The sequence below is a fragment of the Hyperolius riggenbachi genome, chromosome 1 (genome assembly GCF_040937935.1).
Source record: "Hyperolius riggenbachi isolate aHypRig1 chromosome 1, aHypRig1.pri, whole genome shotgun sequence".
In the NCBI taxonomy this organism is placed as follows: domain Eukaryota; kingdom Metazoa; phylum Chordata; class Amphibia; order Anura; family Hyperoliidae; genus Hyperolius; species Hyperolius riggenbachi.
Genome location: NC_090646.1, coordinates 293931943 through 293959791, shown reverse-complemented (window position 1 = coordinate 293959791; position 27849 = coordinate 293931943). Strand labels below are relative to the sequence as shown.

General features: G+C 45.5%; 1 protein-coding gene across 1 annotated transcript in view; it reads right to left on the bottom strand.

Moving 5' to 3' along the window:
- The window catches only part of SPPL2B (signal peptide peptidase like 2B), a 118267-nt gene that overhangs the window by 73495 nt on the left and 16923 nt on the right, over positions 1–27849 (bottom strand). The window contains exons 3-5 of the mRNA XM_068233692.1: positions 16374–16556; positions 11536–11625; positions 6034–6173 (exon numbers count right to left, since the gene is read on the bottom strand). Coding sequence (XP_068089793.1) covers positions 6034–6173; positions 11536–11625; positions 16374–16556 — 413 coding nt within the window. The remainder of the gene's footprint in view (positions 1–6033; positions 6174–11535; positions 11626–16373; positions 16557–27849) is intronic.

The window sequence follows — 27849 nt, the reverse complement described above, 5'->3', positions numbered from 1 at the left end:
CTAGTGTTTGCTAGCTCTGTGAATTGACGCCACATGCTGTTTGGCACACCAATAAATATTTTTTTTATCTACAGGACTGAAGACAATTTGGAGCAAGAGGAACCGACCCAGGAGGCACGGTTCAGCAGTGAGGAGAGCTTGGTGGATGATGACGTCGCCGATGTAACCTATTGCCCCGAGGCGAGGAGTAGGAGAAGGGAGTCCTTAATCACAACTCCGTCCTTTGATGATGACTTGGCAGAAGAGAGCTTGGATGTTGAGGTTGCAGGACCGAGTGTGGAAGAAGCTGAACCTCCACAATCGACCGCTATGGAAGCTCCAGGGGAACAAGAACAAAGTGAGGAGCACCGAGAGACTGCAGCACAACCAGCGCGCAGGGCAACCCCGACACAGGCCAGAGGACGGGAAGATGCTGCCACACCACCAGTGAGGACCACCACACCAGTGAGGCGTCGAGGTACCCTCCCCCCAACAAGGAGAGAGACAGAGTCCGAGATGTCCGGGGCTGTCTCCGGACTTCTCGGGATTCTTCAGAGCCACCAAACTCTCATAACCCGGCAGTTGCAAGATGAGGACAGGGGCCATATCATGGAGCAGTACAAGTCCCACATCACTACACTGCAATGTGAGCTCGACGCTGTACATGGGCACTACAGGGACGAGCTTAAAATGATGCATGAGATGCACAGAGGAGAAATCGACCAACTGCGTGCGCAGCATCATCAGTCGGTGGGCCAGCTGCAGAACATGATGCAGCAAATGCATCAACAAAGCAAGGAACTACTGAAATTGCAGGCACACCCGTGTTTTCACACTGTGATGTCTCTAATACCATATCTAGAAAAGGTGCCTTCACAAAACCTGATGGCGTGCCATTCCAATTTGCTGGAGGTGATTAAACAGCACATGGACACGCCATTATTGCAACCACCAATTTTTAGACCCCCACAACCAACAGCGGTGCCCACCTGGCAATCATCACAGATGTACACCGGCTACAGAGGCAGTCAATATGGGCCACCGCTGTCAGGGTCCAGCTCATCCACGACCAGCACCCAAGAGAGTCCAGATTTCCAGGCAGCAACTCCCACCTTTTCTAGTAGTGGTGCCGATACAATTTGAAAAAAAAAGTCAAATTGTTCCTGGACATGCTCCTCTGAATACCTCCGATCCTCGGAGGAAGGATACCATCACAGGGCTTTTTAACTTTTGGTTTTGCTGGACTTGAACTTTAGGGCCTGGTGTCCCCGAAAGACACTACCTGGGTCACAACCTTGTGCCTGTTGCACAGCACCTGTAGTCCTGCACCTGTGCCTTTGATTCCTCTTGTTCCTTACTTTGTTGATCCTAATCACTTGCACAAGACCCTTGGAGCCATGGGTGAAGGACACCTTCACTGGTCGGTGAGAGGCCTAGCCTTTTCACTGACCTGTGTCCTTCATCCATGGCTCAGAGGGTCCTGTGCCAGTCGTTAGGTTTTAGAAGCACTAATAATTTAGGGCCTGGTGTCCCCGAAAGACACTACCTGGGTCACAACCTTGTGCCTGTTGCACAGCACCTGTAGTCCTGCACCTGTGCCTTTGATTCCTCTTGTTCCTTACTTTGTTGATCCTAATCACTTGCACAAGACCCTTGGAGCCATGGGTGAAGGACACCTTCACTGGTCGGTGAGAGGCCTAGCCTTTTCACTGACCTGTGTCCTTCATCCATGGCTCAGAGGGTCCTGTGCCAGTGGTTAGGTTTTTGAAGCACTTCAATTTTAGGGCCTGGTGTCCCCGAAAGACACTACCTGGGTCACAACCTTGTGCCTGTTGCACTGCACCTGTAGTCATGCACCTCTGCCATCGGTTCCTCTTGCTCCTCACTTTGTTCTTGTTCCTAACCACTTGCACAAGACCCTTGGAGCCATGGATGAAGGACACCTTGACTGGTCGGTGAGAGGCCTAGCCTTTTCACTGCCCTGTGTCCTTCATCCATGGCTCAGAGGGTCCTGTGCCAGTGGTTAGGTTTTTGAAGCACTTCAACTTTAGGGCCTGGTGTCCCCGAAAGACACTACCTGGGTCACAACCTTGTGCCTGTTGCACTGCACCTGTAGTCATGCACCTCTGCCATCGGTTCCTCTTGCTCCTCACTTTGTTCTTGTTCCTAACCACTTGCACAAGACCCTTGGAGCCATGGATGAAGGACACCTTGACTGGTCGGTGAGAGGCCTAGCCTTTTCACTGCCCTGTGTCCTTCATCCATGGCTCAGAGGGTCATGTGCCAGTGGTTAGGTTTTTGAAGCACTTCAACTTTAGGGCCTGGTGTCCCCGAAAGACACTACCTGGGTCACAACCTTGTGCCTGTTGCACTGCACCTGTAGTCATGCACCTCTGCCATCGGTTCCTCTTGCTCCTCACTTTGTTCTTGTTCCTAACCACTTGCACAAGACCCTTGGAGCCATGGATGAAGGACACCTTGACTGGTCGGTGAGAGGCCTAGCCTTTTCACTGCCCTGTGTCCTTCATCCATGGCTCAGAGGGTCATGTGCCAGTGGTTAGGTTTTTGAAGCACTTCAACTTTAGGGCCTGGTGTCCCCGAAAGACACTACCTGGGTCACAACCTTGTGCCTGTTGCACTGCACCTGTAGTCCTGCACCTCTGCCATCGGTTCCTCTTGCTCCTCACTTTGTTCTTGTTCCTAACCACTTGCACAAGACCCTTGGAGCCATGGATGAAGGACACCTTGACTGGTCGGTGAGAGGCCTAGCCTTTTCACTGCCCTGTGTCCTTCATCCATGGCTCAGAGGGTCATGTGCCAGTGGTTAGGTTTTTGAAGCACTTCAACTTTAGGGCCTGGTGTCCCCGAAAGACACTACCTGGGTCACAACCTTGTGCCTGTTGCACTGCACCTGTAGTCATGCACCTCTGCCATCGGTTCCTCTTGCTCCTCACTTTGTTCTTGTTCCTAACCACTTGCACAAGACCCTTGGAGCCATGGATGAAGGACACCTTGACTGGTCGGTGAGAGGCCTAGCCTTTTCACTGCCCTGTGTCCTTCATCCATGGCTCAGAGGGTCATGTGCCAGTGGTTAGGTTTTTGAAGCACTTCAACTTTAGGGCCTGGTGTCCCCGAAAGACACTACCTGGGTCACAACCTTGTGCCTGTTGCACTGCACCTGTAGTCATGCACCTCTGCCATCGGTTCCTCTTGCTCCTCACTTTGTTCTTGTTCCTAACCACTTGCACAAGACCCTTGGAGCCATGGATGAAGGACACCTTGACTGGTCGGTGAGAGGCCTAGCCTTTTCACTGCCCTGTGTCCTTCATCCATGGCTCAGAGGGTCATGTGCCAGTGGTTAGGTTTTTGAAGCACTTCAATTTTAGGGCCTGGTGTCCCGAAAGACACTTGGGCAGCTATGCCCTACAACTCTTCCAGCACAAAGTTGGTGTTCCTTAAAACTGACCGGGCTATACCATAGATATGTTATTTTTTTGTCTTCCATGTTGGAAGAATGTTTCCATGTTGGAAAGTGGTTGTTTTTGCAATAAAAAAATTTGTTTTTACATACCTCAGTGTGATGAGTAGTTGTTCTTGTGGTGTGACTGCTCTCCTGAACGTGGTATCCTTCTTCCTAAGGTCATCCTTCACCATCTCCAAAAGGGTATCAAACCTGTCAGGAGATGGAAAGGAAGAAGCTGTAAAGTATGTTGTGGGACAAGGTGTTGGGTGGAGGATGGGGGAGGTGTGTTTACAGAGGTTTGGGAGTGTTGTGGAGGGTGGGGGTGTAGTGTATAGCTAGGTATACAGGGGTGTGGGGGTCAGGGTGGTGTGTTTAGCTAGGTATACAGGGATGAGGTGTTGTGGGGGTGAGGGTGGGGTGTTTAGGGATGGTGGGGGTTGGTGTATTTAGGCCTAGATACTTACAGGGGAATAGACATCCGAGTGTAGCTGTAGAACTTCTGTGGGTGTCGTCTGAGGTCCCGGTAGAGGGCCTGGAACTCTCCCTTCCTCTGCCTCCTGGCTAGTAGAGGGTGCACCCACCATCTCCTGCGAGGAGCACGCCTTCTCCCCACATAGTAGTAGGTAAACAACAGGAAGGAGAGAATTCCCAGGTAATAAGCGTAAAAAATGACTGGATCCATGGTCCCAACTGCTGTCTCTGTATCCAAGGATGGTCTCCACACGTCCAGCTGTCTCCAACAATGACCCCAGAGCTTCTGCTGACCTCCCAGAACCCCAGGTATTTATACAGGTTGTTATCTCTTTAAGAATCCGGATCCGGACCGCAACCGTGTTCATACCGCACGGAAACCGTATGCAACCGGACCGGATCCGGACCGGATCCGGACAGGAACCGTACGGTTCAGGTCCGATCCGGATCCGGTGCGGTCCGGACATCCGGTGCGGTTTTTGCAAAACCGCAAGTGTGAACGGGGCCTAAGACATCATTTTTCATGTTCTTTTTAAAATAACTTTTCAGCTCTCTGAAACTGAAGTATAAAAAAAATAGGTGAAAAAAGTACTATCAAAATTATATTGCCGGTGGTTTAAAGGATATTTTATTAAAGTGTGAAAATATCACCTAGGAGAAAACCTAGTAGAAAAAAACTTAAAGGACAACTGTAATGGGATATGGAGGCTGATATATTTATTTTTGAGCAAGCATGCAGCAGATCAGGTGTTTGTTATTGTCAGATCTGACAAAATTAGCTGCATGCTTGTTTGAGGTGTGATTCAGACACTACTGCAGCCAAATAGATCAGCAGGACTCCCAGGCAACTAGTATTGTTTAAGGCTGGTTTCACACCAGGACATTGCGGTTTAGGAGACGTTATGGTCGCATAACGTGCCCCTAACGCAACGCCTGGTGCTCTCTAATGTGGACGTCAGAGTGAGCCGCGTTGTGCAGCTCACTCTGGCGCCCGTGATGCGCACTCTTGGACGCATGCGGCATCACGTGGTCCCGCCCGGCCAATCGCCGCACAGAGCGGCCGCTCCAGGAAGTAAACACTGCACGTCATAACGTGCAGTGCATATTAATTAGCCATGTGCCTGGCCACTCTCCGCTCCTCCCCAACATTACTGAGCATGTGCAAGCAGTCTAACGCGGCTCTGCCGCTTATAAAGTACTGCATGCAGTACGTTCTGTTATGGCGCAGCGTTACTGAGTAACGCAACGTGGGCACTGTGAACAGCCCATTGATTTTTCATTGCTGTGCAGTGGGCTGCGTTACAGGCTGCTCTAACGTGCGCCTGTAACGTCCCACTGTGAAACCAGCCTAAAAGGAAATAAAAATGTCAGTCTCCGTATTCCACTCACTTCCGTTGTCCTTTCATTGCATATGGGCCTAGGTGAGATACATCATTAGATAAACCAACAACATATATTAATCTATTTTGCCTTTTTCCTCTGACATTCTATTTTTCCACCATCCCTCCCTTTGACCATTTTTCTAAAAACCAAAAAAAAAACCCAGATCACTGCACTTTCTAGACCATTAGTAGAATAAACAACCAACCAAACAAAAGTTCCTAAACATCTACAGTGTACATTCCCTTAGGCCTAGTGCACACCACAACCGCTAGCAGATCCACAAAACACTAGCGGTTTTGGGTGCGGATGACAGAGTTTAGTCCTAGTGCACACCGGGCGGATCTTGATGCGATCTGCCGGGTGTTCACCGGCCGCATCCGCATGGCTAATGTATCTCTATGGGCTGGTGCATACTGGCGGTTTGAGGTTTTTAGCAAACCGCAAACGTGCAGAAAGAGGCACGTTTGTGGCTTGCTAAAAACCTCAAACCGCTGGTATGCACCAGCCCATAGAGATACATTAGCCATGCAGATTTTCAGGCGGATTCGGCCAGCGGATCCGCCCGGTGTGCACTGGGCCTCACACCTTGTAACAGAAAGAAAGCTTTTCACAATACAGTGCCTACAGAGGCTAGAACATTTGTTTTTACTACTGTACTACAATAAAACAATATTAATAGTTCTTTTTCAAAACTTAAATTCTTAAAAAGATTCAAACATACAGAACATTATACTTACCTTTTAACATCTCTGCTACCAGCCCAGTAGCCACCAGTAGCAACTGTTCCTACAGCCATAATAAAAATGATGACCATATTGTAGTCTAGAACAGGCTCATTTGGTGCATACATTGCCACTTTCACAGACTTCCCAAATGTCTGAAAAAAAGAAAACGGTTAAAAGCACATAGTGTGTGTACCCCAGGGTTTCTGGAGATACTTCTACTTCTACAGTTTTTACAAAATCAAAGTTATTATATACCCTTCAGCTTCTATTGGCCTTTTTTTAATACAATGGATGGTCATCTGTACCCTTATAAGGCGTTGTAATAAAATGTAAATCCACAAGCAAAGGAAGAATCGCAAACCACTGCGGAGGTGCTAGACCAGTGTACAATGCAAAAGAATCCAAAAGGTCCGCACGCTTGATGAACCAAGTTCCAGATTTATTCAAGTATCGTGACACAAATCCACTCCATACACCGACGAGTCGTTTCGGGGCCCCGTGGGGTCCCTTTTGTCAAGGCAACAAAATACAGAATGGTATATACCATTCTGTATTTTGTTGCCTTGACAAAGGGGACCCCACGGGGCCCCGAAACGACTCGTCGGTGTATGGAGTAGATTTGTGTCACGATACTTGAATAAATCTGGAACTTGGTTCATCGAGTGTGCGGACCTTTTGGATTCTTTTGTAATAAAATGTAAGACATATTCTTGGGAGTAACCATCTTCTGTGAAGATAATGGCTTTGGAATCTGCCTTTACTTGTTGGAACGTTCCATAACTGTCAGGAGAGCAGCCAATTGGTGCTCTTCGTCTCAGGTGATCACTGATTAACCAATCAATGTGATTACTTTTGCAGTTTTCCGTTCTCTCCTCATTATGCAGTGATAGAACAGATACAGTGGGTTGCAAAAGTATTTGGCCCCCTTGAAGTGTTACACATTTTGTCATATTACTGCCCCAAACATGAATCAATTTTATTGGAATTCCACGTGAAAGATCAATACAAAGTGGTGTACATGTGAGAAGTGGAACAAAACTCATACAGGATTCCAAACATTTTTTTACAAATCAATAACTGCAAAGTGGGGTGTGCGTAATTATTCAGCCCCCTTTGGTCTGAGTGCAGTCAGTTGCCCATAGGCATTGCCTGATGAGTGTTAATGGCTAAATAGAGTGCACCTGTGTGTAATCTAATGTCAGTACAAATACAGCTGCTCTGTGACGACCTCAGAGGTTGTCTAAGAGAATATTGGGAGCAACAACACCATGAAGTCCAAAGAACACACAAGACAGGTCAGGGATAAAGTTATTGAAAAATTTAAAGCAGGCTTAGGCTACAAAAAGATTTTCAAAGCCTTGAACATCCCAAGGAGCACTGTTCAAGCGATCATTCAGAAATAGAAGGAGTATGGCACTTCAAGACAAGGCCATCCACCTAAACTCACAGGCCGAACAAGGAGAGTGCTGATCAGAAATGCAGTCAAGAGGCCCATGGTGACTCTGGGCGAGCTGCAGAGATCTACAACTCAGGAGGGAGACTCTGTCTATAGGACAACTATTAGTCATGCACTGTACAAAGTTTGCCTTTATGGAAGAGTGGCAAGAAGAAAGGCATTGTTAACAGAAAGCATAAGAAGTCCCGTTTGCAGCTTGCCACAAGCCATGTGGGGGACAAAGCAAACATGTGGAAGAAGGTGCTCTGGTCAGATGAGACTGAAATGGAACTTTTTGGCCAAAATGCAAAACGCTATGTGTGACAGAAGACTAACACTGCACATCACTCTGAACACACCATCCCCACTGTCAAATATGGTGGTGGCAGCATCATGCTCGGGGTGTGCATCTCTTCAGCAGGGACAGGGAAGCTGGTCAGAGTTGATGGGAAGATAGATCAGATGGAGCCAAATACAGGGCAAACTTGGAAGAAAACCTCTTGGAGACTGCAAAAGACTTGAGACTGGGGCGGAGGTTTACCTTCCAGCAGGACAATGACCATAAACATAAAGCCAGGGCAACAATGGTATGGTTTAAAACAAAACATATCTATGTGTTAGAATGGCCCAGTCAAAGTCTCAATCGAGAATCTGTGGCAAGATCTGAAAACTGCTGTTTACAATACAAACGCTGTCCATCTAATCTGACTGAGCTGGAGCGGTTTTGCAAAGAAGAATAGGCAAGGATTTCAGTCTCTAGATGTGCAAAGCTGGTAGAGACATACCCTAAAAGACTGGCAGCTGTAATTGCAGCAAAAGGTGGTTCTACAAAGTATTGACTCAGGGGGCCGAATAATTAAGCATACCCCACTTTGCAGTTATTTATTTGTAAAAAATGTTTGGAATGATGTATGATTTTCGATCCACTTCTCACATGTACACCACTTTGTATTGGTCTTTCACGTGGAATTCCAATAATATTGATGCATGTTTGTGGCAGTAATGTGACAAAATGTGGAAAACTTCAAGGGCCCCGAAAACTTTTGCAACCCACTGTAATTGGGAATCAAATTTGTTTCTATATGTTGTAGATGTGGATCTTCTTAAATTGGCGGCCTGTTGTCTACTACCATGTGGGGTCTAGTAGGTAACTTAAACTTGTCTCGGTACATCCATAATAGTAAGTTTTGAAATAACAAAATAATACATTAATAAGCATTTCAAATGAAATAATGATTTTGAAAAGCATCATACATAAATATATAACACTGCCAGTAACTTGGCTGGGTCTCCAATTGTAGCAAATTAATTAGATCATAGTGACATGAAAGCACACAACGTTTCAGCCTTTCTCAAGTGTTACAGAGTAATTCAACCAACTCACCTATAAATGCATATAAAACACACCCACTAAGGGGCAGGCACCTTTCCTATAGGAAAACAGTATTTTGAATGTGGGCATTCAGTTGGAGACTTATGCTGGTGTGTACTTGAGAAGGTTTTCATCAATGAAGGAATGGATGGACAAGTTTCCCTGCTCAGACGTGAACACCGTTGGATTGACAGGCTAAGTACTTAAAGAGAACCTGTACTGAGTAAAAATATTTAAAAAAACACATGAGGTAACTTCAAATGAACATTACATACTGTAGTTACCTTGCCACCAGTTCCTCTCAGAAGCTCACCATTTTCTTCTGACAATAATCCCTTCCAGTTCTGACAATATTTTGTCAGATCTGAAATATATCAGTTGCTGTCAGTAAAATATCAGTTGCTGTCAGTTATAGCCGAGAGGAAAACTGATGTACCAGGTAATGTCCATGTTTCCCTATGGCTCAAGTGGGCGATGTTACAGTTTAACTGTGTGCTGACCAGAAAGCTGTTATGGGTAATGGCCATTTTCAAAATGGAGGACGGAAAATTCCCTTAATCACAGTGAACAAACAGGACGCGGGACAGGAGAAAGACATTGAGGAGTAGACTACATGGAAGGTAAGTATGACTTGTGTATGCTTATTTTGACTTTTAATTTTCAGTTCAGGTTTTCTTTAAGCCCCAAACGGACTAAATGATGAATTTAATTTAAATGCTTTTTATTATAGTTAGATTTTGTACCGTTCCTTTAAATTTGTCCGTCTGTTCAGTAAGCTTGTGCCCGCCCCTTTGTGGGTGTGTTTTAAATGCATTTACAGGTGAGTTGGTTGAATTACTCTAACACTTGAGAAAGGCCCAACGGCCAAAACGTTGTGTGCTTTCAGGTCACTCTGGTCTAATTAAATTGCTACAATTGCAGTTATCCAGGTGGAGACCCAGTCATTTCTTTTCTTTCTGTGGACTTGTGCACCTTGAGTGGATACCGGTGCGGACTGGTTGACTCCCTGGCTTGTGGAAACTAGCAGTTTGAGCCTTCATGACTGTACTGTTTTACTTGCTTTTCCTGGTCGGGTCAGGCGCTGACCTGCGTCTTTGATCGCACGCACACACACAGCCAGGAGTGCTCTGCGTATGACATCATGTACATAGTGCTCCCGGCTGTGCGATCAAGGTCAACCAGGAATAGACTAAGCCTGAGGTAGGGATTTTATTTAGATGGGTGGAGCCTAGAGCCAGAAGGGGCTGGAGGGGTATAACATAAGCTGGACTCACCAGGACTGTCACAAGTGTTGTATCCAGTGGTACTGGGTGTGCGGAAACTAATGTAGCCTGTCATTTGCAGACTCCAGCAGAAGAAATGAGTGTTATCTAGTTTAAGTTTGCATGCAAAATGTTTCTGAATTATTAATTCAGTTGTTTAAAGGCCACTAAATCAATATAAGAATAATTACAATACATAATGTAATCAAACAGCAAGTATTACAAGTAGTATCATTGGTCAGTTGATTACATTCCGTATTGTAATTGTTCTTGTATTGGTTGGCTTAGTGACCTTTAACAATCATTTTTAAACAATAAGGCATACTGCCCTTGAGCGTGATGGTCCGGTATACGGCCTACACGTATGACTCCAGGCCCCCATATGACACTTGCCCCAGGACCCGCATACTCTAAGGGTGCCTCTCTTTACTCAAAATATGGTGCACATGACAAAGACTGTTTTCTATAAAGAGTTACATGCAGTAATGTTAATAAACGCTGGTTTACATGGTGGAGTGTGCTGTTACTACGTGAAAATCGAAACATTTGAGCGTTTTTGGTGTACCAAGATATTATAGGTTTACCGATTTGGTATCTTGGCTGACAGAATATTTACAAAGTGGCATTAAAATGTTTTGTTGCATAGCCTTATGAAATACAATCATCCCACTTGACTCCTCCTACCTTTACTTCGTATACCTTATTTCAGTTAAAGTGTACGCGAGGTAGAGTCGGGGGGCCGATGGGGAAACAGAGGCATGTTCCCTGCTCTATGACATGCCTCTGTGTCTTATTTGTGCTGCTTTCTTCCCCTCCTGCTCCACGCTGCGACCCCCTGAATCCACCAACAGCCAGCTGGTCCGTAGACTAACAGGGGAAAGGCCATCCCTTGCAGGAGAGGCACTTCTGCAAAACACTCCTCTCTGGCATTAGGAACACCCCTTCCTCGCCTCTCCATGGCAATTCACTGCCTTGACCCCACCTCTTTACCCCCTCACTGAGCTCACGGAGGAGAAGCACAGAGCTCATATGCAGTGTTGTAACCCCTGGGTCACGGCAATTTTACTTGTTGTAGGAGTGGAGGAAAGGGTCTGTACCTGCTCCATTTGTTTGCAAACGTATGCAGCTTGGAAATGATCAAACTGAATTCTGCCTAAGTGGAATTTGATCCATTTTTAAGCTGCATAAAATGTACATACCTAATTTGTATAGTACTCCATCAAATCAGAATTGAAGGGTCATTTAGGGTTAAGCATCAATAAAGGGAGGGTTCAAGTGAGAATAGGGTTAGGTTTAGCAATAGTCAAAAATAACCGATATTCTACTATCATATAACCCATTGCCCAATAGTAGAATATTGGCAATTTTACCAACATTCTATTACTGGCTATCCCCAGCATCCAAAATTACCATGTTACTATATACCAATAAGCATTATTTCTTACCTTACTTATATCTAACATATCACTATAGCTAAGCAGCGCAACTGGAATGTCAATTTCTTCATACTGACTATGATTACCTCCAGGAGGGACCTAAAAACAGTAACATCCTCATTAATATAAAGCATTTCATCAACCTCTGACTGCTCATCATTAATACTATAACCAAGCACCCGATGAAACTGGTGTGACACACAGAAAGGTTTGGACTGCATCAGATTTTACTTGAGTGAATGGATATAAGTTACATAGTTATTTTGGTTGAAAAAAAAGACATACGTCCATCGAGTTCAACCAGTACAAAGTACAACTCCAGCCTGCTCCCTCACATATCCAGTTGTATGTGAATATCAGACCCCTTTTGGATCCTTGTAACTTCACCTTTCTGGGAGTCAATTAAATGCAGTAGCACCCATTTTATTGAAGTATTTATATAGCGTCGACATATTACGCAGCACTGTACAGAGTATATTGTCTTGTCACTAACTGTCCCTCAGAGGGGCTCACAATGTAGTCCCTACCATAGTCATAGGTCTATGTATTGTGTAGTGCATGTATCATAGTCTAGGACCAATTTAGGGGAAGCCAATTAACTTATCTGTATGTTTTTGGGGTGTGGGAGGAAACACAAGTGCCCGGATGAAACCCATGCAGACACGGGGAGAACATACAAACTCCTTGCAGATGTTGACCTGGCTGGGATTCGAACCGGGGACCCAGCACTGCATGGCAAGAGCGCTAACCACACCACCGTGCCGCCCGCATGTAATTGGATCATTAATTTAACAGATCTGAGATGTGCCGCTGCCTACTCTCTCCACCTCCAGAATACTTCAGGTCGTCTGTTAGCGAAGTAGGGAATTTGGGTGCCTGGGTGTTGGCTTGTACACTGGGCACCAGAGTTCGCAGTGGGGCAAGAAGTGTGGCTACTACGTAGCTTAATTCCATAAACCAGCGACAGTGGTGGCAGTGTGATGTAAGTGCATGGAGTTAGGCTACATGGTAGCTTAATTACCATATAGCCATAGGGAGTGAGAAAGTGGAGCATGGAGTTCTGCTACTATGTAACCGAACTCCAGAGATCACCGGGGGTTAGTTATAGAGCCCCCAACCCACATGCGCAAACTGTAGTGTTGGGCAAAGTTAGGAGGAAAGGGGGGTAGCGGGGTTAGTGTTGGGTGAAGGAAGGAGTAGGTAGGTGGGAGGGTTAGTGTGGCAGGTTGGTTAAGTATAGAGATAGCAGAATATTGGTAATATTGGTAGAATTACAGATATGCTACTTATACTAGCAGCTTTATCGGATTTCCAAATTTGCTTTTATTTGGTGCCCGTGTCAGTCATTAGGGTGGCATGGCTTGAACTGATAGAGCAATAAAAGTTTCAGAAGATTTGTTTCACTTCAGGCATACTAATAAGTTCTTAAAATATTACCTTTACGTTATTCTCTATTATACACTTTTTCTATTTTTGTACTCTCAATGTTATATTAATATTCTTGCCTGACTAAGTGTTTCAATTGCTCTGCCGAGTCTGATCTCTACTGAATTCCTTTGGTATCAATGTTTTATTGCATGCTGTTATTTTTCTAATAACGATTTCACACACAGTAAAGAGATTGTTTGAAGTCTAAAATATTACCTTTACAATACCAGTTTGCAGCTTGCTACAATATTCCAGACATGGCAGACGATTCAAAATAAGAGGACACGTCAGCATTGAATGGTGCACCCAAAGCGGTTTTTGATACATCCTGTTTCCTGGGTTGGGCAAATACTGTAATCCTCCAGCCCCATGAGCATAGATGTGTCCCTCGCTGTCCTCCTGGGAGCCTCCGTTCGCTTGGTATCGGTCCCAGTAATCTGGCTCAGTCACACCAGTCAGCTCTTTTGCGCACAAGCAGCCCCTCCGCACGTGGGCAGAAGACAACGGCTGAGGCAGATTACCGGGACCAATGCCAGGCGACCAGAGGCACTGAGAGGCCAGCGAGGGACACATAGGTGCTCATGGGGCTGGAGGAAGCCCCAGGTAAGTATAAAATCTTTAAATTTGCCCATCTCAGGTTTCCTTTAAATTGTCAAACTCAGGGGTAAAGAAAACTGGTGTATAATCATCATAGGCATTGCATGTCAATAATTTTGTGTGATAATACCTAAACAATCACTGTACAGACATGCTGCTCAAATCCAACATGTACTGTCCTACAGAATGAGGACGGAGGAAGAATGCGGAAGAGACCTGCAGGCAGCATTAGTGATTATTACAACAGCAATCTGCCAAATAATTTCCATCTCAGCAGATTGCTGAAGAGGAAGAGAGTAACATTAGAAACCACCTGTGTACATGGCAGATGCAGATTGTAACCTGAAACTATCAAACACTTTATTCCAGCCATCAAGTTGGGTTAAGAAAGTAAGTTTCCGTAGTTAAAAAGTGGACCTCCAGTGAATATCACATACCGTATATACTCGCAAGCAAGCCGACCCGCATGTAAGCCGACCCCCCCACTTTTACCCCAAAAAACAGTAAAAAATGATTGACCCTCATGTAAGCCGGGGTAGGAAACGCTGGCCGCGTGATCCCCCCAGTATGTCCCAGTATAGCTAGTATAGTGCCCAGTATAGGTAGGTAGTGCTCAGTATAGCAAGTAAAATGCCCCAGTATAGCTAGTATAGTGCTCATTATAGCTAGTATAGTGCTCAGTATAGCTAGTATAGTGCTCATTATAGCTAGTGAAGTGCCCCAGTTTAGCTAGTATAGTGCTCAGTATAGGTAGGTAGTACTCAGTATAGCTAGTAAAATGCCCCAGTATAGCTAGTATAGTGCTCAGTATAGCTAGTATAGTGCTCAGTATAGCTAGTATAGTGCTCAGTATAGCTAGTATAGTGCTCAGTATAGCTAGTGAAGTGCCCCAGTTTAGCTAGTATAGTGCTCAGTATAGTTAGTATAGTGCCCCCAGTATAGCTAGTATAGTGCCCCCAGTATAGCTAGTATAGTGCCCCCAGTATAGCTAGTATAGTGCCCCCAGTATAGCTAGTATAGTGCCCCCAGTATAGCTAGTATAGTGCCCCATTATAGCTAGTATAGTGCCCCATTATAGCTAGTATAGTGCCCCCAGTATAGCTAGTATAGTGCCCCCAGTATAGCTAGTATAGTGCCCCCAGTATAGCTAGTATAGTGCCCCCAGTATAGCTAGTATAGTGCCCCCAGTATAGCTAGTATAGTGCCCCATTATAGCTAGTATAGTGCCCCATTATAGCTAGTATAGTGCCCCATTATAGCTAGTATAGTGCCCCCAGTATAGCTAGTATAGTGCCCCCAGTATAGCTAGTATAGTGCCCCCAGTATAGCTAGTATAGTGCCCCCAGTATAGCTAGTATAGTGCCCCCAGTATAGCTAGTATAGTGCCCCATTATAGCTAGTATAGTGCCCCATTATAGCTAGTAAAGTGCCCCATATAGCTAGCATAATGCCCCAGTATGGGTGGGTAGGTGCTGTCCCTCCCCGCTCCCCCTGCGGCCGCCGCTGCTGCTATTACCTCAGGCGGCGCCGCTTCCTCTATCCCCGTCCTCCTCCGGTAGTAACTCATTCACAGCAGCGCGCCTCTCGCTGCTGTGATGACGAGGAAACCATAGAGAGCGGCTTCCTGTAGCGTGATGCCGTTACTATGGGAACCGCTCTCTATGGTTTCCTGCGTCATCACAGCAGCGGGGGGCGCGCTGCTGTGAATGAGTTACCGGAGGAGGACGGGGATAGAGGCAGCGGCGCCGCCTAAGGTAATAGCAGCGGTGGCCGCGGGGGGAGCGGGGAGGGACAGCACCTATCCACCCACCCACCCACACATGACTCGCAAGCAAGCCGACCCCCCAACTTTTGGCCCACTTTTGGGGGGTCAAAAATTCGGCTTGCTTGCGAGTATATACGGTACTCACCGAGTCCTTTTCTTCTATAAAAAAAAAACTAAAAACCTTTGTTGTGTCTTTTTCGAAATCACCCCGTGGGCTGCATGTCTGCCAACTTCTGTGTGCCCCCCCCCCCCCCCTTGCCGAAAAGCTACATTTGTTTTCTGTATTTCAAATAGAGAAAAAAAACTGCGTTTTCAAGCAAAGGGGCGTGGGGGAGGGGTTTGAAGGGGTGGGCCATATGCTGGAAGTCTTCTAACGTTATAGGAGGGGACCCAGTGAATATGTGATTCACTGGAGGTCCTCTTTAATTTACTTGTGCCCCTTTCTTATCTGCTTTTAGCGGATCAAAGAAGCACCTGTGTAAGGCTGGGTTAAACAAATAAAGGGGCCCATACACTCAGCCGATTTTCTTGCCGACCGATCGATCGATAGATCGATTGCAAATCGGTTGGCTAATCGACCGATCGATGGCCGATTTTCGATCGATTTCGATGGATTTCCATCGAACTAGCAGGGTGGAAAATTTAGGTCGATCTGATGAGATTGCTTATCAGTTTGCATTGGCCTTAATGGAAATCTGATGGCAAAAAAATGCCATCAGATCGAATTTCAACAGATTTCAAACTGAAATCTATTGGAATTCTATCCTGGTAAAAAATGTTCTAAAAACGCATCAGATAGATCATCAGATGCATTTCTTATCTATCTGCTGCCAATCTGACGAGTGTATGGGCACCTTAAGAATAGCTTATGCCCCTGACAATTGATCATATTCCCTTATTGGTATCATGTGGGAATGTGGATTGATGTGCTGCATGGCAAAAAAGATCTGAAAATTTCCAGCAAGAATAGAATCAGAATCTAGCAAAATTACCATTATGCTGTGGTTTGTGCTACCTGGAGCAGTACAGGAAATCTATCTAACGACTTTCTACTTACCAGCCTCTCCCGACTAACAATCAACAGGCCACGTGCTCCATTGATCTGTGCTAGTCGCACCTTTTCATAGAAAGTACAATTTCCTCTCATTACCATAGGAATTCTATTACTGAAACCACCATCTGGGACATCTGCAGGAGAACAAAGCGCAGATGAAGTTTGATCCTGAAGATGGAGCAAGGCCTAAAGTAAAGAAAATCAAAGGAAAAGAGGAGGGGTCATTACAAGCATTCTTTCAACTTCTTGGGAGGGAAAATACATTGCTTACAAAATGTTAGTTAGGATATGTACAGTATCTTGCATGTTCCTGTGCTGCAATGGATGTATTCTAGAGATCACACAATCAGGGATTTAACTGCCAGCCACTGCATCTCAGGGACCACATAACACCAGATTTCAGAGGTGTTACTGAAGTGACCAGTAGCAACAACCCATCTTATTTGAAGTTCTGAGGACTTGGGTACACAATTGCTTCAACTGTGTTTTTACCACATTTTAGCTGTGAATTTTACAAATGCATCATATTGTGCCAATATACCATATTTTAACCACTTAAGGATTGCAGTCTTAAAACCCCTTAACCACTTGCCGACCGCACACTCATACCGTGCGGCCCAAAGTGGCAGCTTTTAATTCCTCCCTAATTAATCAGGAAAGGCAGCTCGCGCGAGCGGCCGTTTTCTGTTAGATCACGGAGCGGGTCTCCGTGAATAGCCTGCGAGCTAAATGTAAACGCAGGAGACATTTGTCTCCTTTGTTTACATTGAACGGCGCTGCGCAGCAGCAGCGCCGTAAGGCAGATCAGCGATCCCCGGCCAATCAGTGGCCGGGGATCGCCGCCATGTGACAGAGGACATCCTGTCACAGGCTGCACAGGTCGGATAGCGTCCTGTGCAGCCCCGATCACCGGGGGGGGGGGGGGGGGGAGGGGGGGGACAGGTAGGAGAGGGAGGGGGGAATTTCGCTGCGGAGGGGGGCTTTGAGGTCCCCTCCCCCGCAAACCTAAGGCAGGCAGGAGCGATCAGACCCCCCCCTGCACATCATCCCCATAGGGAGGAAAAAAGGGGGGACGATCTGATCGCTCTGCATGTAACATGATCTGTGCTGGGGGCTGCAGAGCCCACCCAGCACAGTTCACAAAAAACAGCGCTGGTCCTTAAGGGGGGGGGGGGGGTGTAAAGGCTGGGTTATCAAGTGGTTAAGGACCAGACACTTTTTTTCCATTCAGACCACTGCAGCTTTAACGGTTTATTGCTCGGTCATACAACCTACCACCTAAATGAATTTTACCTCCTTTTCTTGTCACTAATACAGCTTTCTTTAGGTGCTATTTGATTGCTGCTGTGATTTTTAGTTTTTAATATAGTCAGCAAAAAAAAAAAAAAAAAAAAAAAAAATGAATTTTGTCAAAAATTTTATTTTTTTTAACTTTCTGTGCTGACATTTTTGAAATAAAGTAAAATGTCTATATACATTTTTGTCCAAATTTATTGCGCTACATGTCTGATTAAAAAAAAAAAAATCCAATAAGTGTATATTTATTGGGGTTGGGTAAAAGTTATAGCGTTTACAAGCTATGGTGCAAAAAGTGAATTTTACCCATTTTGAAGCATCTCTGACTTTTCTGAGCACCTGTCATGTTTCATGAAGTGCTAGAATTCCAAATGAACCCATTTTGGAAAGAAGACATCCCAAAGTATTCACCAAGAGGCATGGTGAGTTCATAGATTTTATTGTTGTCACAAGTTAGCGGAAAATGACACTTTGTGACAACAACAAAAAAAAAAAATGAAATCTGCCACGGACTCACCATACCTGAATACTTTGGGGTGTCTACTTTCCAAAATGGGGTCATTAGTGGGGTGTGTTTACTGTCCTGGCATTTTGGAGGTTGCTAAATTGTAAGCACCCCTGTGAAATCCTAAAGGTGCTCATAGGACTTTGGGCCCCTTAGCGCACCTAGGATGCAAAAAAGTGTGTCACACATGTGGTATCGCCGTACTCAGGAGAAATAGTATAATGTGTTTTGGGGTGTATTTTTACACATACCCATGCTGGGTGGGAGAAATATCCTTGTAAATGAGATTTTTTTTTTTTTCACACACACAATTGTCCATTTACAGAGATATTTCTCCCACCTAGCATGGGTATGTGTAAAAATACACCCCAAAACACATTATACTACTTCTCCTGAGTACGGCGATAGTCCCAGCTGCTTACCGGTAGCCGTGTTTCGGCGAGTCCTCCAGGACGGCTGCTGCTGAGACATTGCATGTCTCCGTCACACTGGAAACACCTGAAATTAATTAAAATGTTAACTCGGTGTGAGCCCATAAAGGGACTCCTCCCTCCCCACCTTGTCAGTTATATCCGAGTACCCATTAATACATCTCTCCATATCCATATGTTACATATATACACACATACATACCAATAGGGTTGGGAACTCAGGCAGCCGTCCTGGAGGACTCGCCGAAACACGGCTACCGGTAAGCAGCTGGGACTTTCTCCCATCGTCCTCCAGGACGGCTGCTGCTGAGACCAGCGAGAAGTCATACCTTAGGGAGGGATAATGGCCTGTAGAACCTTTCGTCCGAAACTCTGGTCCTGGCTTGAGAGTAGCTCCACACGATAATGCTTGATGAACGTCGTGTGTGAAGACCAGGTTGCTGCCCTACAAATTTGTTCTAGGCTTGCACCTGACCTTTCTGCCCACGAGGCTGCCAAAGATCTTGTAGAGTGTGCAGTTATTTTGGAAGGAGTCGTGGTATTTGAAGATTTGTATGCCAATGTAATCACTTCCTTCACCCATCTAGAAATAGTACCCTTAGATGCCTGTAAGCCCTTATTTGCCCCTGTGTAAGAAACTAGTAAATGGCTTGACCTTCTCCAATCCGCTGTCCTTTGAAGATAAATTAGGACTGCTCTCCTAACATCTAGAGTACTCCACTTCCTCTCAGTATCGTTGGCTGGATTTGAAGAAAAGGAAGGCAGAATCACCTCTTGTGATCTATGAAAAGCTGAGGCTACCTTAGGTAAATAGGCAGGGTCTGGCCTGAAAACTATTTTATCTGGATGTATCACCATGTATGGATCCTTGATAGACAAGGCCTGGATGTCACTAACTCTTCTAGCTGACGTGATCGCCACTAAAAAGGCAACCTTTAATGATAACAGTTTCAAAGGTATATCCGACAAAGGTTCAAATTTTTCTGAAGTTAGAAAATCGAGGACCAATGATAAATCCCAAGGCGGGATCAGTTTTTCTGGAACTGGCTGAGTCCTAGCCACCGAAGTAAGGAAGTTTTTGATAAAAATATTCTTTGACAATTTTGTATTAAGAAAAACCGACAGAGCAGAAACTTGAACTCTAAGGGAACTGACTGCTAACCCTAATTCCACTCCACTCTGCAAAAATTCCAAAATAAATTTTAGGTCATTAGATCTGACTTTATTTTTATCTTTCCAAAGAAGAAAGGTTTTCCAAACTTTCTCATACTTTTTTCGTGTTGAAAGTTTCCTACATCTAACAAGAGTGGAAACTACCCTCTTTGAAAACCCCCACTTTTCTAGGATGCTTTCTTCAGTATCCAAGCCGTGAGGTTCAGCAACTGAGGATTTGGATGAAGACGACCTTCCTGAATCAACAGATCTGTTCTGTTGCCCAGATGCCATGGACCCCTGCAGACTAGCCTCTGGAGATATGGGAACCATGTCCTCCGGGGCCACCACGGACCTATAAATATTACGCTGCAATCTGACACCTCTATTTTCCTCAGTACTCTGGGAATTAGTTTGAATGGAGGAAAGGCATAAAGAAGCCCCCTCGGCCAATCTATCATTAGAGCGTCTAGTCGATTCTGCGGCACTGTGGGATGTAGGGAACAGAAGTCTTTCACTTTTGTATTTTGCGGGGTCGCAAATAAGTCTATTACTGGCCACCCCCATTCCTGTACAATCTGCAGAAAAACCTGCTGATTGAGCTGCCACTCTGCTTCCATCGTCATCCCCCTGCTGAGTGAATCTGCCCATCTGTTCTTGGTCCCCTGAATATGTACCGCCTTCAGGGATATTAGATTCAACTCTGCCCATGACATTATTTCCAATGCTAGCTCTCGCAAACTCTCCACTCTGGTACCCCCCTGTTTTCTTAGGTAGGATACCGTGACAATGTTGTCCGAGTATACCAGGACCTCTTTCCCTAAAATCTGATCCTGAAGCTGTAGAAGCGCCAGTCTCACTGCCATCAACTCTCTGAAGTTGGATGAGCTGTCTACCATCTCTTGACTCCACAGACCCTGTACTTGATAAGTCAAGTAATGTGCTCCCCATCCCGTCAAACTGGCATCTGTATAGACCTTTGCTGGGGATGTCTGAAACCAACGCCTCCCTAGTGATAAATGATTGTGACAGGTCCACCACTGAAGGGATTCTAGGATCTGGTCTGGACAAAGCACCACCCTGTCGAGTGATCTTTGATTCCTGTTCCAAATTGATAGGAACCAGGTCTGTGTGTCCCTCGAATGAGCCTGCGCCCATTCCACCGCTGGAAAGGTTGAGGACATCTGTCCTAATAAGGACATTACATTTCTCAATGATGCCGTTTTCTCTGTCCTGAACATCTGTACCTTGTGTATCAACCTGTCTACTTTGTCTTCTGGCAGGTACACCATTTGACTTGTTGTGTCCCATAATAGGCCCAAAAAGAGAAGTCTCTGAGCTGGGTTCATCTGGGACTTTTCCTTGCTTATGATCCATCCCAGTTTTGTAAACCATTCTACTGAAAAATCTAGCTGCCTTTTTAAGACTTCCTTGGTTTCTGCCAGAAACAGGAAGTCGTCCAGGTATGGCAGAACCCTTACATTGTGGAGATGTAAGAAAGCTATCACCTCTGCTATAATCTTTGTAAAAATTCTCGGGGCGGACGTAATGCAGGAACGGAAGGGCACGGTACTGGTAATGACAAATTGATTCTCCGAACTGGACCGCAAATCTGAGAAATTTCTGACATGACGGGTGAACTGGAACATGCAGATAAGCATCCTCCAAGTCCAACGTCGCGAGAAACGCACCTGGAATCATCAAGTTTCTTACAGAGGTGATGCTTTCCATCCGGAACTTCTTCTCCACAATGTAAGGGTTCAGGGATTTTAGATTCAAAATCATTCTGAACTTTCCTGATGGTTTTAGAACTAGAAAAACCCTTGAATAAAAGCCCCGGAACTGCTCCTGAAGTGGAACTCTCTCGATAACCTTCTTTCCCAATAATGAAATTATCGAATCCCTTAGGGCCTGCGCCTTTCGAGAGTCCCTCGGGACTCCCGTTACCAATCTGCTGGGAGGAGGAAATGAACTGAATTCGATCCTGTATCCAAACTGAACCAGATTCAGAACATAAGGACTTTTGGTTATTTCTTTCCAGGCCGGAAGAAAATAACTTAGTCTCCCCCCTACCGATTGATAGTCACTTTGACTGTTTCGTGGGGGGCATTTGGGGTCTATTGAAAAGAAATGATCCCCTACCTCTGCCCCCATTATAAGTCCACCTTTTGGACTGAAAACTTCCCCTTGAGGATGACTCTCCTCTGGTCGGGTTTTTCTTATTTATAAAAGGTTTCTTAGGGCTTTTCTTTCTTTTGTCTGGAAATTTCTTTCCTTTATCTGAAGACCTTTCCAACACGGAATCAAGGTCCTTCCCAAATAATAACTCGCCTTGGAACTGCATAGAACAAAGGTTATGCTTAGAAGTCGAATCTCCCTCCCAAGTATTTAACCAGACTGCACGCCTGGAGGAATTTACAAGAGCCGCCGCCTTCGCCGAAGCTCTCACACTCTCAGAGGCCGCATCAGCAAGGAATGCAACTGATTTTGAAATAACCGGTAACGATTCAAGAATCTTTTCGTGTGGAGTACCCGCAATCAAGTGACCCTGTAATCCATCAATCCATCTAACCAAATTTCTGGCCAAACAGATGGATGCGATTGCAGGTTTGAACGAGAAAGACACCGCGTCCCAAGCGCGTTTAAGCAAAGCTTCCGCCTTTCTGTCCATGGGATCCTTCAATGATCCCGCATCCTCGAACGATAAATCCGAATTCTTAGAATATTGCGCCAACGATGCGTCTAATTTCGGACACTTAGTCCAAGGAGATTCCTCTTCCTCCTTAAAGGGGAACCTCCTTTTGAAAGATCTAGGAACAAAAAACCGTTTCTCAGGATCCTTCCACTGGGACCTAATGAGTTCCTTTATCGAGTCATGAATGGGAAAGACCTTCATAGTCTGTACAACAAGACCCTTGTAAATATCGTCTCTTACCGATGCCATCGGCAGATCCGACTTAATTTGTTCAGAGTCATATATTGCTTTCAATATTTCCTCTGTATCCTCTGCAGAAAACAAATAACGTGTAGATTTAGGAACTTTTGATATTTCTGATCTATCTGAATCTAACGCTTCACCCTCTTCCTCAGAATTCTCAGACGATACCTGCAACTGAACTGGAGGCAATGTCTGAGAAATCAATGATTGCTGACCAGACGGTTCATGGATAGGTGAAAATTGAGCTGCCAGAGAACCCCCCTGTGGCCCCAAACTTGAGGATGCTGCTGAGGATTGTGCATTCTGTGGAAGGGTCTGCCCCTGATCCTGATTCACAGACAGGGTAGACCTGAAAGCAGTAAAGGTGTTAGAGATCTCATCCTTTACTGTCTGCATAAGCTCTAACAAAGCCCCTGTGGCCTGAGAACTTTCTCCACTAGGGTCTGAAGATTGTTTAGATTTTAAGTGACAGTCTCTACAAATATTTTTGGCAGCCCCTTCTTGTAACCTAGCATTACAGACTCTGCATCTAATTTTCTGTTTCGTTGTGGCTTTCTGCAAAGGTAAACACAAACAGAATACAGCCTCTTAATATCACCATCAACAACATGGGGAGTCAAAGGAAAGCAAAAAAGCTTCCATCACCTACCCGCGGACTTGCGCCTGTCTGCTTCGGAATGGCCGCCGGGGTATCCTCTGCTGCTGTATTGGAGGACTGCGTCTGCTCCATGTTGCAGCGTGGGCGGCGTTCCTCGTGCGCTGAAGCGCGGCTTGTATAGCCGCACTTCCTGGTTTTGGACGCCGCCCCCTGCCCTCCACCAGTTGCCGGAAGCGGAAGTGACGTCACCCGCTCTAGTCTCCGCCAAAGACGGAGCTCCGGCCAAATCCGCCTCCAGCTGCACGCTCCCCGAACGCCCACACAGGCGGCAATGGCGGTTCTTTGCACCAGAGGACAGGAGACCAGGTATGAACTACCCCTCCGACTCCTGACAGGGGCGAAACGTCCCGTTATCGACCCCAACCACCATCAGGCAATCCTACCTATCTACGACACGGGTGCCCCAGGCCAAATCCCGCATCACATAAAACAACAAACTGCTGTCTAGTCAGGCGTCCCGTATGAATGGGAAACAGCAAAAAACTGACAAGGTGGGGAGGGAGGAGTCCCTTTATGGGCTCACACCGAGTTAACATTTTAATTAATTTCAGGTGTTTCCAGTGTGACGGAGACATGCAATGTCTCAGCAGCAGCCGTCCTGGAGGACGATGGGAGAAACCACATGTGTATTTTTACAAACGACTGGTCCGTCAGACTCTCCCGCTTGGTGGATCCATCAAAAACAGTTATCAGTCTGCCGACAGCCTGTACTCACGTACCACTGTCGGCAGAACAACCGCCCCATGGGAGGGTCTGACGGACCCGTCGTTTGTAAAAATATGGCGTGTTTACGCACCTTAATTGGTTGCAAAAAAACACAATATAGATCATTTTGTTGGGATAAAGTTATAGGCGAATGAATGGAAGGAGCGCTGTAAGGTGAAAATTGCTCTGGTCCATAAGGGGAAACACCCCTCAGTGGTGAAGTGGTTAATATATAAATATAGCAGCTATTCAGTGAATGCACTGGCAGCTTTCAGAGAAGATGAACCATACTTTACGAACTTGTAATTTGTAATCAGACAGTATTACTTGTGCAAAAAAGCAAACATGGTAAATGTGAAATGGAATAAAAAGTAGGAAAACACAATTCTATTGAATGTTATGTCAGTTTCCTCCTGCTTAAATCCTGACCTTTATGGTACTGAACCACGTTCTCAAGATGCACTTTTACATGGGAGCGCTTGTGGTAGGTGAAATGGTCCATTAAAGGGAACCCGAGGTGAGAGTGAAATGGAGGCTGCCATATTTATTTCCTTGTAAACAATGACAGTTGCATATGCTTGGTCAGGGTCTATGGTTAAAAGTATTAGAGACACTGAAACAGGAGGACTGACAGGTAACTGGTATTGTTCAAAAGGAAATAAATATGGCAGCATCCATACCACTTTCACCTATAGTCTATACACACCTATACACATATCTTCATTAGAGAGAGCCTAAAGTGAGGCTTCTATATTTCTTTTTAAGCAATACCAGTTGCCTGGCTACCCTGCTGATCTCTTTGGCTGCAAGTGTCTGAAACACACAGGTGAAACAATTATGCAGCTAATCCAATAAGACTTCAGGCAGAGCACCTGCTCTGCATGCTTGTTCAGGGTCTATGGCTAAAAGTATTAAAAACCGAGAGTCAGCAGGACAGCCAGGTAATATGCATAATTTAAAAGGAAATACATACAGCAGCCTCTATATCCCTCTCATTTTAGGTTCCCTTTAAAGGACAACTGTAGCAAGAGGTATATAGAGGCTGCCATATTTATACAATAATACAATACAATAATACAATAACATTTCTATAGCGCTTTTCTCCCATAGGACTCAAAGCGCTTAGGCTCTCTCAGATTCAGTAATTAGTAGGATGAAGTATTCACACAACAAAAGTTATATTTCTGCAAATGCCAAACTGAACAGGTGGGTTTTCAGTCTGGATTTAAACACGTCCAGGGATGGAGCTGTCCTGATCTGTTGAGGTAAGGAGTTCCAAAACGTAGGGGCAGCATGACAGAAGGCTCTGGGACCAAAAGTTTCCAAGTGGACTCTGGGTATGACTAGATTATTAGAACCTGTTGATCTGAGAATGCGGGGATTGCTACGCAGCTGCAACATATCTTTCATGTATCCAGGGCCTAAATTATTCAGGGATTTAAATGTCAGTAGGCCGATCTTGAATAGGACCCTCCATTCTATAGGTAGCCAGTGAAGGGAGTGCAGGACTGGCATTATGTGGCAGTGACGGGGTTGGTTGGTTAGCAGTCTGGCAGCAGTATTCTGTATCAGCTGTAGTCGGTACAAGACCTTTTTTGGAAGGCCAGTGTAGAGAGCATTGCAGTAGTCCAGTCGGGATGTGATGAAGGCGTGGACTAAGGTTGGCAGATCTTCTGGGGGTATGAGGTGCTTGATTTTTGCAATGTTCTTCAGGTGAAAATAGGATGATTTCACCACAGCAGAGATTTGAGTTCTGAAGTTTAAATCCCAATCAATTAGAACTCCCAGGCTACGCACATGATCAGAGCTGCGCAGATCCGTGCCTCCTATTCCCAGTGGTGAAGACTGCAAGTTAAGTTGTTTTGTTATCATGCTCTGCCCTCCTATCAGAAGGACTTCAGTTTTGTCTGCATTTAGTTTCAGCCAGTTGTCATTCATCCATTGCTGTAGTTCACGTAAGCAGGCGTTTATAGTTAGAGTTGGGTCTGTCACACCAGGCTTGAAGGAAAGATATAGTTGAGTGTCGTCTGCATAGCAGTGGTATGTCAGGCCATGTTTTTGGATTAGTTTTCCCAGCGGTAACATGTAAATCGTGAAAAGCAGGGGAGAGAGGATTGAGCCCTGGGGCACCCCATACCTAAGTGATACAGGGGTGGACAGGGAGGGCCCCATAGACACTTTGTGGGTTCTGCCACTCAAGGATTGGAACCACTGAAGAACTATGCCATCAATGCCGCAGTATTCCTGTAGCCTGTTTATCAAGATGTCATGGTCAACTGTATCAAAGGCTGCAGAAAGGTCTAGCAGTATGAGGATGGAGCACTCTCCTCTGTCTCTTGCCATGAGCAGGTGGTTGCATATTTGGATGAGGGCTGTTTCAGTGCTGTGGTGTTTCCTGAAGCCAGACTGGAATGGGTCATAACTGTTGTTTTGTAGGATTTTGGCTTCTAGCTGGAGGTAAACAGCTAGAAGCCAAACAGGTCTGTAGCTGATCATTGCATCTGGGTCCAGGGAGGGTTTTTTGAGGAGAGGCCTGATGATTGCTTCCTTCAGTAAAGCAGGAAATATCCCTGATTTTAAGGAACAGTTAACAATTTTTAGGAATACCGGTACGAACAGGTCGGGGCAGTTCAACATGAACTGTGTTGGGCCAGGATCTAGGTCACAGGTAGTTAGGCGGACGTGAAGGAGGATGCTTGATGTGACTTCTTCATCAATTTCTTTGAAGTTTGACCAAGGTGTTACATTGTCTCTGCTAATGGTCTTCGGCGCTATATTAGGCTCAGATGCTGTAAGTTGGATGGCGGACCTTATAGCGGAGACTTTGTCTGTGAAGAAATGGGCAAATTGGTCACAGAGGTCCTTTGAAGACTCGATGTTAAGTTTTTGACATGCCGGGTTGCAGAGTTTTTCCACTGTGCGGAACAGTTGGGCCGGTTTGTTAACTGCATTTGCAATCTCTTGTGATAGAAAGGATGATTTTTTTCCCGTGATTACCTTTTGGTAGCTCTTCAAGTGGAGGATTAAGGCATGTTTGTCTTCTGGGGACTGAGATTTGCGACACAGTCTCTCAAGTTTTCGGCCTTGTCTTTTCAGCTCTTTTATAGCGTTATCAAACCACTGTGCATGATGGTGTGGAGTAAGATATTTGGTGCGCAGAGGAGCAATGGTCTCAAAGGTGGAGGACACACATTTGTTGTATTTAAACACCAGAGTATCAGGGTCCAAGCTGGAGTCAGTCAATTCATCAAAGCTAAGGTTATCTCGGATATGTTGAGGTGTTAGCCCTTTTAAGCGGCGATATTTTATTTGATTCTTGACCTGGTGTTTGACAGCTGGTATTGAGAGGGAGAAGTGGATAGTGTGATGGTCTGACCAGGCAACAGGATTAATTTCCACATTGGCTATTGACAGCCCAGTATGGAATATAAGGTCCAGAGTGTGGCCTTTCCTGTGAGTAGCAGAGCTGATTGATTGGAGGAAGCCCAGTTCATGTAAGGCACGAGGTAGCTCAATTCCAAGTTTTGAAGAGGAGTCATCCACCCATGTATTGAAATCTCCAAGAACAATCCATCTGGGGTGTTCCAGTGTTAGGTTGCATAGGAGGTCTACAAGTTCCTTAAGGAAGTCTGAGTGTTTTTCTGGTGGGCGGTAGATCAGCAATATGTTAATGTTTTTCTCAGCTGAAAGTTGCACCCCCAAGCATTCAAACGAGTTAGTAGGACCTACAGTAAGTGGTCTGATTTTTAAAGCTGATCTAAAGCAAAGTGCAACCCCTCCTCCCCTGCGTTCTT